The sequence below is a fragment of the Lepus europaeus genome, chromosome 5 (assembly GCF_033115175.1).
Source record: "Lepus europaeus isolate LE1 chromosome 5, mLepTim1.pri, whole genome shotgun sequence".
Lineage (NCBI taxonomy): Eukaryota > Metazoa > Chordata > Mammalia > Lagomorpha > Leporidae > Lepus > Lepus europaeus.
Genome location: NC_084831.1, coordinates 116,226,099 through 116,239,158, shown reverse-complemented (window position 1 = coordinate 116,239,158; position 13,060 = coordinate 116,226,099). Strand labels below are relative to the sequence as shown.

Sequence of the window (13,060 nt, the reverse complement as noted above, 5' to 3'; positions counted from 1 at the left end):
CTTTTGGGAAGCTAACTATTTATTGAGGCATTGAAAATTCTCTCCACTCTAAGGATGAGGGGCCCTGAGCCAATGGGTATTTTTGTATAGGGGACAGTGAAGTTTGTTGGGCATTATTTTTGCTGGGGTGGGGGTTGGGGGTTGGGGAAAGAACAATGCCTGGGAAAGGCAGACACACAGGATGGGTTTGTGGCCTCTCGGGAGGGTAAGGAGGTAGAAGAGGCAGCACCTGCAGCTTCTCTAGGGGAGGAGGGTGGGGCTTGGCACCAGATGAGCAAAAGTCCCTCAGTTCAGAAGGGATGTGTGAGTGAAGGGGTAGACCCTGTAACCCTTGATGAAGTATGACATTTTCTCTCAGGCTTAAATGTAAGTGCACTTAGTTCCTTGCATCTAGGGTACCTACGGGAGATTTCCAGGGTTCTTAACTCCCCTTTTGACTTTAGACAATGCTACCCACTGTCCCACCCACAGTGGAGTGAGTATGCTATGGGAGAAGCCTGCAGATCCCTCCCTCGTTAAAAAGTTTTTCTTTCATGCCAGTTTTGTTTGTTTGTTTTTTAATAAAAAGTTTATCCAACTCCAAAAAAAAATTAAGGGGAGAATCCATGTTAAAAGATTTATTCGAGGGGCCAGCATTGTGGTGTAGTGGGTAAAGCTGCTGCCTGCCTTGCTGGCATCCCATATGGGCACAGGTTAGAGTCCTGGCTGCTCCACTTCTGATCCAGCTCCCTGCTAATGCACCTGAGAAAGCAGTAGAAGATGACCCAAGTGCTTGGGCCCCTCCTACCTGCTTGGTAGGATGAAGCTCCTGGCTCCTGGCTTTGCCCTTGGGAGTGAACCAGCAGATGGAAGCTTTCTGTCTATCTCTCTCCCTGGCACTCTACTTTTCAAATAAAATAAATCTTTTTAAAAACTAAATTTATTTGAAAGGCAGAGTGACAGAGAGAGACCTATTTGCTGGTTTACTCCCCAAATGGCCACAACAGCCAGAACAAAGATAGGAGCCCAGAACTCCATCCAGGTCTCCCATGTGGATGCAGGGGCCCACACGCTTAGCCCATCTTCCGCTGTTTTCCCATGCACATTAGCAGGCAGCTGGAGCAGAAGTGCAGCAGCCAGGTCTCAATCTGGTGCTGCAATATGCAGCTTGGCCTGCTGCACCACAACACTGGCCCCTGTCAAAAGTTCTCATAGATTCAGTCGCCTGAAGGAGTGGGGATGTGTGAAACTCAGTGCATGCGGGCCTGGGAAGCAGTATTTTCCCTCTCCTGTTGGCTCAGTTTCTTTTCAAGCAAAACTAGAGCCCACAGACCAATAAAACGTAGCAGTGGCCCAGTGCTGTGTATTTGGTTGACAATACTGAGCCCAGAAGAATGCAGCTGTTTCTGAGTGACTTCTGAACCTAGTTTTTGCCATTCCTACTCCTCTCAGCCACATGTGTGAGGTTTAGTCCCATTTTTTTTTTCTTCATAATGGAGCATTGCAGAGGTAATTGTCCTGGAATTAGTTGGGGTGCCTCTGTCCTCTTTCTCCAGGGAGGCAGCGTCCCAGACATAGCCACAGGTGAGAAGACAGAATTAGAAGCCCCTTCCTGGCCTGGAGTCACCTGCACCCGATTTTCCTAACATCCTTTCCCTCCAGGCACTTCGGCTGCAGAAGCAGTTGAGTCATGCAGCCTTGGTCTCTTTCCGCTTGGCAGAAAGCAGCCTGCAAATCACGGCTGTCTTGTCCCCTACACTTAAGTTGATTAACAAAATGTTTATTAGGAGGTCCCCTCCCCGTGTAGACTTTCTCCATGCCACCTCCCTTCTCTGGCCGCAGGCATAAAGTAGGGGAGAGCAGTGGGGAGTGGGGGTGGGGGTGGGAAGGACCTTGGCCTCTTTCCGTGCTTATAACTGGATGTGTGACTCATCTCGTGAGTCACTCCACCTCCCTCCTCCAGCTGCCCCGCCCAGCAGCCTGCACTCCAGGCACAAACCTGCTAGCAAACCAGGGTCTGCAAATGGAAAAATCGGGATGCAGCCCCTTGCCTCTCCACCCTTCCTTTCATCCAGTAACCTCTGGGTGTATGGGTGGGGGGGGGGCGGTGAGAGGTCGTCTTCCTGTTACTTAATCCTCGGCTGCTGCCCCCTTTGCATTCCTGGTTAGGTGCTGATCCAGATCACCCAAATGTCTTTCTCCCTCTGATCCACCCCCTTCCCCTTCTATTCTTCTCTGTGTTTCTCCACTCTCCCATACCAGAAATATTAAAGATTAGAATGAGGCTCTATAATGAAGGGTGGTGGGGAGAAGGAAAGGCAGATAAAGGGACTTCAAAACTGTGGTGCACACCTCTTTCTCTGCTCTACGTTTTTACGAGGACAGACTTGGGGAGCATTTCCTTCCCCCAGGGGCAGGAAGCCCCTAGAAGGCAGGGAGGTGAGATGGATGTGCTCCGTAGCCCTTAGCGCTTCTTGGACTGGGCTTCTGGACCCCCTTCCTAGCAGGTGTATTCCTCTTTCAGGCTGACTCCCAGTGTTGCAACGTCTTCACTATTTCCACAGTGGCAGCCAGGACAGAATTTAGAAGCTGCAGCCGGAAGGGTGTGCGTGCTGGGGGGAGGGGAGTGTTGAGGGCTACTTTGGAAAACCGGGGCGGGGGAGGGGAGCGGCACCTAAGGGTTGCAGCCTCTGTACCGACTCAAAAACAATAAAACAGCAGCTCTTTAACTCTTTGTATTTTGTTTCCAGTCTTTCATGCCTAAAGACAGAGTTTTGCATTGCCGCCCCCAAGTCACCCTTAGCAACAGCTGCCTCCCCTCCCTCAGCCCCTCTTTGCTTCGGGGGCTGAGGATTGGGTTCCAGCCCTCAGCGTTAAAGTCCTGAACATGAATCATTCATTTGGGGATCTGGTGTTGGAGGGGTGGAGTCATATACGTGAAGTGGGCTCTCACTGCCAATTGGCAGGTTGGTGGCGTCGGGGTTGTGATGGGCAGGGTCACGTTGGAGATCTATGGGCCTCCTACCCCCAAGACCTGCACACAGGCATGCCTATACTTGTGTCTGCGTGCTGCACACATTTCAGTTTCTCTCCCTTCCTCACAGCACTCGTCCCGCGAGGTATGTTTCACGCTCTTCCGAGAAGGCAGAATAACTTTAACCAGCCCCCTCCCCGGCTCCTGAGCCTCCCCACCCCCCTGCCCCAGGCAAAAATCCCCTGGGGTCCGATATCCTCGCTTGCCCTTCCCAACCACTGTGTCAGGTTTGTCCGGGGAGGCAGTACGGAGGTCTGAGCTACACTTATGTCCCTAACCCTATAACCCCTTTTAAAAACACTAAGCTGCTCAGGGAAGCCACCACTGAGAATCCAGAGAGGTAGCTCCACTTCTTCCAGCTGAATAATCAGTATTCCTGCCCCCTCACAGTTTCCAACACTCAAGAACCAGAAGATAAGATCTGGGCTCGGGCTAGAGAAGGGAGTCTGGGTGTTTCTCTCCCGGTTCCCCAGTTTTTCCCATCTTTTTAAGGCTCCTCCATTTCCTCTCCACTCCTCCAAAACTGTGTGTCTTCTCCTTTAAGGGGCTGGGCATCTCTCCCGGCCTCTCCACAGAGTCGACCGAAGTTTCCGAGGAGCCTACTCTGGCTGGGCTGGACACACCTTTCAAAAGACCCCCAAAACTACTCCGTGCACCTCAAATGCTCCTTCCCCTCGTGCCCTCCCCCCGCCCCTCCCCCAACCCCTCTCCTCTCAACTACAGGATTCAGCCTGTCCCCAGAGGGGCTGAGCATCCTTGAGGTTTCCCACCCTTAAAGGTTCCGTACCCGGATGGAGCCAGAGAAATGTGGTGGGGGGGCAGGGGCCAGAGTTTCAACATTGCCCCCCACAAGGAGGAGCCCGAGATGGGGGTAAGGAGAAGGAATTTGGGGATGGGGCTGGCAAGAGGGTGTGAACGGGGATGAGGTAGAGGTACAAGGGGGAAGAGAGGCATCTAGACGAGGAGGAGGAGGAGGGTGTGCCCATCATATCAGCTTTGGTTGATGGGGCCTGGTGTGCCCTTTTCAGTCTCAAGTTCGTGGTTCATTATCCATTAACCAGCCCCTCCCTTCACTGTCTGCCAGCCCCGGTCCTGAGCGCCCATAGCCACCGATCTCAGTTTTCCCTCCTGAGAGTTGTGTAGGTTTCCAAAGGAGGCTGCCGAGGTCATCCCAGACCCCAGCAGTGGAGAGGCCTGGGCATTAACCTTCTACGCTTCTCAGCTCCGCGGACCAAAGTCTGACCAGGGTGGCAGGATGCCGGAGCCCAGGAGTCGTCGGCTTGGCGGTTGCCTGGCCTCTGGATGCCTCCCAGGTAATCATACCCTCTCAATGCTTCTGACCCCAAGAGTCGCCTCCAGAATGCACCCCTAGTTTCATACCCTCACCAAAGACACCTGTGTGGTCCTCTCCCGGCTCCAAGTGCTCCTTCCTGAGGCTTGCTTTCCTCTCTATCCTGAACTGGTCCTTGATAGCCGCTCTGTTTCCTTGACCCTCTCACTCAGCACTTTTCTCATTTAATTATTCAATAAATACTTGAGTGTCGACTATGTGCCAGGCCCTGGTCTTGTTACAGAGCTAAAATAATACCACATCATTTCCTCATAAGCTTGCATTGTACTGCATTTGAGGAAGATTTTTTTTTTTTGTTTGAAGTTTTTTTTTTGTTTGTTTAAGATTTATTTATTTTGAAAGTCAGAGTTAGGAGGGAGGGAGAGAGAGAGAGAGAGAGAGAGAGAACAAGAGAACTATCTTTCATCTATTGGTTCGCTTCCCAGATGGCAGCAATGGCCAGTGCTGGGACAGGCTGAGGCCAGGAGACAGGAGCTTTATCCAGGTCTTCATCCGGGTCTCCCACATGGGTGGCAGGGGCCTGAATACTTGGGTCATCTTGCACTGCTTTCCTAGGCACATTAGCAGGGAGCTGGATCAGAAGTGGAGCAGCTGGGACTTCAATCAGTGCCCATATAAGATACCAGCATCACAGATGGTGGTTTACCTGCTACGCTACAACGCCAATCCCTAGGAGATTTTATTATTCCCTCTTGTCTCAGGAGTGGGTGTGTACAAGAAATGGTGATAACAGGGCTTCCTTTCTTCCCCTTTAGGGGAGCAGATCCTAGCATGGGCTCCAGGGCTGAGGAAGGGGCTGGAACCTGAATTGCCTGGCACCTTGATCTGCACCAACTTTAGGGTCACCTTCCAGCCCCATGGATGGCAGCGGGGTCAGGTGAGATGGTTAGGGCAACAGAAAGGGCACCTAGATGAGAATGGGTAGGGGAGTCCAGATGGATGTAGACAACCAGTATGGGTTAAGGGCTGTCATTTGAATGTTCCAGTAATGTGCAATGGGGACTATGTCCACGGGGGGTGCCCACAGATGCAGTCGGGGGCTGCTAAGGTGGAAAACGAGCTGATTTCAGACGTCTGTAACGTCAGTCATGTGCCTCTTCCAGGACACTCCCCTGAGCAGTGACTATGATTTTGCCCTGGTCAACATCGGGCGGTTAGAGGCTGGTGAGTCTGGAGGTTTGCTAAGGAGCTCGCCGGGGGTGCCGGAAGCCCTCTTCTTCCTTGTAGCTCAGAAAACTGCCAGGGAAGGAGTGGATGGGCTGCCGTGGAGGGGACTGGAAGAGTTCCTCCTGGAGGGACCCTGATCTGTGGTTACACTGCTTTCAGTGAGTGGCTTGTCCCGAGTCCAGCTCCTGCGTCCGGGGTCCCAGCTTAAGTTTATTCCTGAGGAGCTTCTGATTCACGGCCGAGACTTCCGGCTGCTCAGAGTTGGTTTTGAGGCTGGAGGACTAGAGCCTCAAGCCTTTCAGGTAAGAGGCCCCTAACCTGAGGATCCGACCTCTCCTCAGAACCTGGGGATCCTGTCTCTGGCAATTCCCAATACTCCCCACCATCTGGGGTCCCTCCCATCATCCCCTCTGCTACTTTCCTCAAGGAGAGGCCAACGGGCTGGGGTAGAGGCAGTGTTGGAGCGCAAGGGCCCGAGTTCTAGCTGGCTCTGCTGGTTACCAGCAGTGTGGTCAGGGTGGGTTTTGTCCTCTGAAAAATGGGAAGGGTTAGAGGAGATTCTTCCCAAAATTGCTCCCAGGATGAACATTTCATGAGTCTGTGGTTCTAGATTTGTTCTTGCGATCCCTGTGCCCATGGCCTGCGGCAGCCCTTTCTCCAGCTACGTGTCCTCTGTTGATGGCAAAGACAGTGGGGCAACACGTGGCTCCACTTCCTTCTCTCCACTTCTTCAGTCTGAGCCCGCAGGATGGGCTGCCCTTTCCTCCACAGGTGACCATGGCCATTGTCCAAGCCAGAGCTCAGAGCAGTCAAGCGCAGCAGTGTTTGGGGCTACCACTGACCAAGGCTGGTGAGTGAGGGTGCTTTAGGGTGAGAAGTCTGAAAAAGCAGAGGCTGGCTGAAGACAAAAGAGCTGAGAGGCCTTCTCTGGTTCCTTTTCTTCTGTTCGGCCACCTCACACCTGCTCCAGGCCAGGGTTCTGACTCGAGAAAACCACCTATTCCTCTCTTGGAGACATCAGAAGACTGGGAGTTTGAGCGGAAGAAGCAGGGGGCCAGAGGCTGGAGGGTGAGCACAGTCAATGAGAGGTTCGACGTAGCTACCAGGTGAGGTCCCAGTTCACCCCAACCCCTGTTGCCCTCCCAATCTCTCATGGTCCCAGATCTGATAAAGCTAGGACATCACCCTTGCCGCTAAGCCCCAGCTCCCTTGGGAATGGTCGCCCTAGAGCAGCTTTCTTTGCATGACAATGTGCCTACAAGCCACACTGTGATTTTGCACTCTCAATTTTGCAGCCTCCCCCGTTACTTCTTGGTTCCTAGCCGAGTTCTGGACAGTGAGGTCAGGAGAGCATTTGGCCACTTCCATCAGGGCCGTGGACCGGTCAGTGTGAGGGTGGGGACTGGGAGTCACAGGGGGCGGGGCCAGGGGTTGATGTGTGTGTGTGTGGGGTCCCTGCAGGGTCAGTGTGGGGGCAAGGGTGGCTGGGGCCAGAGGATCTCCTGCAGTGACCCTCTTTTCACCCATCTGAAGCGCCTGTCCTGGCACCACCCTGGGGGCAGTGACCTTCTCCGCTGTGGAGGCTTCTACACAGCCAGTGACCCTAACAAGGAAGATATCAGGTTCGGGGAGGTTCGGGGAGGGGACGTGGGGTTTGGTGTTCAGGGCAGACTCCTTCCCTTATTTTCTGGCTCCCTGGCCTCCAGAGCAGTGGAGTCGATGCTACAGGCTGGGCATTCCGACGTCGTCCTGGTAGACTCCGTGGATGAGCTGCCTGGTCTCGCTGATGTCCAGCTCGCCCACTTGAGGCTGAGGGCCCTCTGCGTGCCTGGTAAGAATGACCTTGGACGCCTCGCCCTCACCCCTAGGTCTGCTGACCCCAGCATACTTTGCTTTTTTGCCCGCTGTGCAGGAGTAGCCGTTCAGCCTGATGATTCTTAGTTTTCTATTCAACTCCCATCTCCTCCCAGACTTACTGCTTTTCTGTCTTCTAGACCCAAACTTAGTTTTTTTTAATAGCTTTATTGAGATACAATGTACAGTCCACAAAACTCACCCTTCACCTATCTTTAATGTACAATTCAATGAATGTTATTATATTTACAGTGTTGTATAATCATTACCACACTTTAAATCTTAGAAACCTCATAGCCATTCACAGTTACCTTTCATTCCTACTCTCAGCCATAGGCAACCACTACCTGAGTTATTCTGTTAAGTGTTTACTTACTTGAAAGACTGACTGGGGGTGGGGAGAGAGAGAGCGAAAGAAGGGTGTCTTTATCCACCGATTCACTCCCCAAATGCTGCATAGACCAAAACCAAGAGCCTAGCACTCTGCCTGGGCCTCCCATGCTGGGGGCAGGGATTCAAGCACTTGGGTCATCATCTGCTGCCTTCCCAGGTGCATTTGCAAGAAGCTGGATCAGAAACAGAGTATCTGGGAATCAAACCAGTGCTTGGATTTGAGATGCGAGCAGTGGTTTAACCCGCTGCCTACAACACCTGTCCCCTATCTAACTTATTCTTTTTTTTTTTTTTTTTTTAAGATTTATCTATTGGATGCCGGCGCCGTGGCTTAACAGGCTAATCCTCCACCTTGTGGCACTGGCACACCGGGTTCTAGTCCCGGTTGGGGCGCCAGATTCTATCCCGGTTGCCCCTCTTCCAGGCCAGCTCTCTGCTATGGCCCGGGAAGGCAGTGGAGGATGGCCCAAGTGCTTGGGCCCTGCACCCGCATGGGAGACCAGGAGAAGCACCTGGCTCCTGGCTTCGGATCAGCAAGATGCGCCGGCCGCAGCGGCCATTGGAGGGTGAACCAATGGCAAAAAGGAAGACCTTTCTCTCTGTCTCTCTCTCTCACTATCCACTCTGCCTGTCAAAAAAAAAAAAAAAAATTATCTATTGGAAGGCAGAGTTACAGAGAGGCAGAGGCAGAGACACAGAGAGAGGAGTCTTCTATCCACTGGTTCACTCCCAACATGGCTGCAATGGCTGGAGCTGGGCTGCTCCGAAGCCACGAGCCAGGAGCTTCTTCCAGTTTCCCCATGAGGGTGCAAGGGCCCAAGGACCTGGGCCGTCTTCTACTGTTTTCTCAGGCCATAGCAGAGAGCTGGATCGGAAGTGGAGCAGCCGGGACTTGAACCAACCCTCTTAACCCATTAGCCTATAGACTTGAATCCTGTTCTCATCTCTGCCCTTCTTATCCCTCTATTTGCTATCAGATTCATCTGTAGCTGAGGACAAATGGCTGTCAGCTCTGGAGGGAACACGATGGTTGGACTATGTCAGGTACTCCCAGCTTAATCTATAATTCAACCTTTCCCAGCCTCTCGTGAACTTGGACTCCTAAATGGCCTTCCATTATGTTCTCCTGGTTTCCCGAGAAGACTGTTATTTGCTAGTCTTTGGAAGAAGGGGCAGGACTTTGGAGTCTGCCTCTATTCCATTCCCCCCTCTCTTCCTCACCTTCCCCTCCAGGTCTTGTCTTCGCAAGGCCAGCGACATCTCAGTCTTAGTGACATCCAGGGTTCGTTCTGTAGTTCTTCAAGGTGAGTCCCTTGGGTCTGCCTCCTCCATTCCTTTCCTTTTTTCCTTCACCCACCTGACTGGATTTGTTCCTGGAGGAAGGCCACAGGGCTTCCTGTCCCCTTCTAGTGCTAGCATCTTCCGGTCACTAGGAAGTACCCCTCATTGAGTGCCACCTCTGCTGACCACTGCAGCCTGGGGACCTGAACACGGCTGTGTTCTCAGCTCCTCCGTGCCCATCCTTCCATTAGTGCACGGGGATGAGGGTTGGGTTGGGAAGAGCAATGCAGAAACTGCTTTGAGAATTGTGGCTCTGTCTCCTCTGTGTGAAACTGGGTATTTCTATCCAGGGGTAGTCTACAAAATGAATCATTCCTGGTCTTTTGTTTTCTCTTCACTTCTATGTGCCCTCTCAATCCTACTTTTCCCAAACTTTTCCCTCTGTGCCTCCCACTTTTTGCCGTGTCTCCTTTTCTCCTTCTCTCTTGTCCTAGTTTCCTGGGCCTCCCTTCTTTGTCCCATCCCTTCTTCCTCTTTGTCACCCAGAGCGCGGTGATCGTGATCTCAATGGCCTCCTCTCTTCACTCGTCCAGCTGCTCTCAGCCCCTGAAGCCCGAACACTGTGTGGCTTCCAATCACTAGTGCAGCGAGAGTGGGTGGCCGCTGGACACCCTTTCCTGACCCGGCTTGGGGGAACAGGGGCCAGTGAGGAGGTAAGAATCATTTGGGAGTGTTTCGGGTGTTGCAGGGGAGTATTACCAAAGAAGTAAGGGGATAAGAAAAATTACATAGTGCAGTCCACAGAAAGTGCACCTGCTCACGATGGTCCTGAGGTTAACTAAGCTTGAGGAACCAGGATGAGTGAAGCTCCCAACACTCTACACCCTCAGTTCACATTGTCATCCCTTCACCTCCGTAATGCCCCTCGTGCCCTGTGTCTCCCACCCTCCATCATTTGTCATCCTCCCTCCTTGGGTCCCCGCCACCCTTCCAACCTCTTGCCTTCCCTTCCCAGGCGCCGGTGTTCCTCCTGTTCCTAGACTGTGTCTGGCAGCTCCTCCAGCAGTTTCCAGCTGAGTTTGAATTCTCTGAGTTTTTCCTTCTTGCTCTTCATGACAGTGTCAGGGTTCCTGACACCCTTACTTTTCTGAGGAATACTCCCTGGGAGCGTGGAAAGCAGAGTGGACAGGTCAGCGACCTCTATTTTTTTGACTGGTCATTTGTTCTCGTTGAGAAGAGCTGTCTGAAGTTCAGTCTTGATTTGTTTCATGAGAAGTGCGGTCCATGAGTGGGGAGGGGAGGCTGACGCTCACTCTCAGGACTAGATTTTGCCCTCCATCTGCTTCCTGCAGTAAGAGGGGAGAGTTTCATAATGTCTAGATTCAGGAGGAGGATTATATTATTCTGTGTAACCATCCTTTTTCCTGCTTCCTCTGTCCAGTTCAGTTCCTACACACAAGTCTATACCCCAGGGTACTCCCAGCCCCCAGCTGGGAATTCCGTTAACCTGCAGCTGTCTGTCTGGGACTGGGATTTACGCTACAGTAATGAACAGATACTACAATTCCACAATCCTGGCTATAACCCAGAACACGGCCCAGATTCCTGGCTTCCGAGACAGCAGGTGAGGCGTCTGACTTCTTCAATTCCCTTGACTTTCTCCACAGGCTTATGCTACTAGATGCGGAGAGACATAATGTCTGAGTTCCTCCTGGGAAGCCTCCCCACTTCTCCTCTGCAGCTGTCGGTCTCTGACTTTCCCCAGGAAGACACAAGTCCTAGGACAGAATAGAGGCTTATACTTTTGTCTTTCTCATTCCTGTTTCTCAGTCTTCCTGTTTCACACATACATTTTACAAGCTGCCCTAAAATCAACTTTCATCGGTCCTGAGCCCCTAGTTGCAGCCTGATGAGGACAGTTTTGAGCGCAGGTTTGGGGTTCTGGTTGCCAGTGCAAGTGTAGATAGGAGTCCCATGCCCTTCCTAACACAGACTGGGGACACTGAGCTTGTCTGGTTTCTCAGTTGCCAGTTGATTTCCCTTTCCCATTTAGCCAAGATTCCTGGTTCCCGGCCCTCCCAGTTCTGTGTGGCTGTTCTCTAAAGGGGCCCTGACCCCTCTACACCAGCTCTGTCCGTGGCGGGAGAGTCCCTCTCTGCTGGCGGTCTCTTCTCGTTGGCTACCCCGGATGGCTGTCTCCTCTGAAAGCCTGGCTGACCAAGAGTGGGGGCTCCCTTCACACTGGGGAGCTTGCCCTTTACCTCCAGGGCTGCTGCTGCCTGGGTATCTGGGACCTCAGATCAGGCTCTGGAGACGCTGCTACCTGAGGGGACGGCCGGAGGTCCAGGTGAGAAAAGAAGACAGGGACTGGGAGTGGGGGAAGGGGTTTGACAGCTGAACCAGATGAACAGAGCTGGGAAGGCAAGGGGCTGGGAGGGCTTGGAAGTGAAGTACCGTTAGAGGAAACTGCTAGAAGCTTACATTAAGTGGAATTTAGGGCAGAGTTGGGAGGGGAAAGATAATTAGACACCAGAAGTAGCGGGCAGATCTTAGAAGCAGGGTCTAGAGCTGCAATGACATTTCTCGCTGTCCCTATTGGCACCCTTCCCAGATGGGCCTCTCAGCTCTCACAGTCTCTGGCCTCCAGGATGAACTATCCCATCTTCAGGAACTACTAAGGAAGTGGACACCAAGAGCGTTTCCTGGTGATCACTCCAAGAAAAGAGATCCAAGTACCATTCTCTCTCATTCCTGTTGAAATTGCTGGCATTCTCAAAGGCAGAGCAGCGGGGATCTGGGTTGAGGGAGAGTCCTAATACTGCAGTGTTTTGTATATGGCCTTGTTGCCTCAGCTTTCACACTCCAGCTCTTACGCAAACTCACTTAGAATTGAGTTTGTTGCGGATGGTGGTGCTATTCTTTAATTCTTGTCCTTTTGTTTGGTTCCTGAAGCTGTTGTTTCCTGGGAGTTGAAGAGTTAAGAAACAAAACAATCCACAATGTAATTGCTTTATAGATAGTCAGCTATTTAAGTTGTGACACCAGAGATGCTGTTCACCAGTTCCAACAGTATGGCCTGAAGACCTCGTTCTCGCCCCTTCTTGCTGCTTATTTAATTCCAATTTCTGTTTCTTCCTGTATAGTTTCTTTTGGAAACAAAGTGGATATGAAACACACCCTCTCTTCCAACTGTAAATTTTTGTAGTGGCATTTCTATTTAAGTTCATTAAAGCACAATATTTATACACATCGCTGGCACTGATTCTTGGATTTGAATGAAGGGTCCTAGATAGCAAAGACTTAAGAAAAGGCCCCCATCGTATGATTTCTAAGAAAGGAATGGATTTGGACCACGTGAGGCTCTGAATTCTCATCTCCCATTTAGAGGCAGGCAGCCAAGAGCAGATTACAACGTTGCTGGGGCCAGAAGGTGCTCTTGGAGTTGCAGCTTTGGTCACATTCCATCCGCGGAGCCTCAGGTTCTGCTCAAACTCCGGCTCGGACATTACCTCGAGCCCAGCCAGAGGCATGAGGCCAAAACTAAGACGCGCTTGTGGAGCAGAGTCCTTAGGTTGAGGGGTTCTTGAGAACCTTTACCTTTGGGTGACAAAAGGATCAGCTGGCTACAAAATACAGGAAAAGTTACTATTTTTAGCTTGAAAGAGAGGAACAGACAACTCCCATCCGCTGGTTCACTCCCCCAAATGCCTCTAACAGTCGGGGCCGTGCCAGACGCAGACCGGGAGCGGGGAACAATCCAGGTCTCCGACGTGGGTGGCAGGGACCAAATACTTGGGGTTTCTGCTGCCTCCCAAGGTGAGCATTTACAGGAAGCTCGAGTCGGGGAAACCGGGGCTCGAACCCTGCAATTCTTGACTGAGGATGTGGCTTAACTGCTGTGCCAAACGCCCGCACCGGCGGGAGACGTCTGGCACTGCTTTCAGAGGGCCTGCGCTTTCCCGTCCCTCCCTCCTCGCTACGACCGCTCGCCACGGAGAACC

The 13,060-nt window shown here is 52.1% G+C and overlaps 1 protein-coding gene across 1 annotated transcript; it reads left to right on the top strand.

Annotated features, from left to right (window-relative positions):
- The first annotated feature begins 3,558 nt into the window (after positions 1-3,558).
- MTMR11 (myotubularin related protein 11) lies at positions 3,559-12,812 on the top strand. Its single transcript, XM_062192163.1, is given in 18 exon segments — positions 3,559-3,884; positions 4,236-4,326; positions 5,120-5,241; positions 5,468-5,528; positions 5,691-5,833; positions 6,303-6,381; positions 6,502-6,637; positions 6,827-6,914; positions 7,065-7,153; positions 7,238-7,362; positions 8,756-8,822; positions 9,012-9,082; positions 9,606-9,772; positions 10,075-10,248; positions 10,501-10,683; positions 11,113-11,406; positions 11,671-11,808; positions 11,810-12,812. Coding segments are annotated over 18 exon segments (2,160 nt in total). The 5' UTR covers positions 3,559-3,818; the 3' UTR covers positions 11,876-12,812.
- Positions 12,813-13,060: the final 248 nt, after the last annotated feature.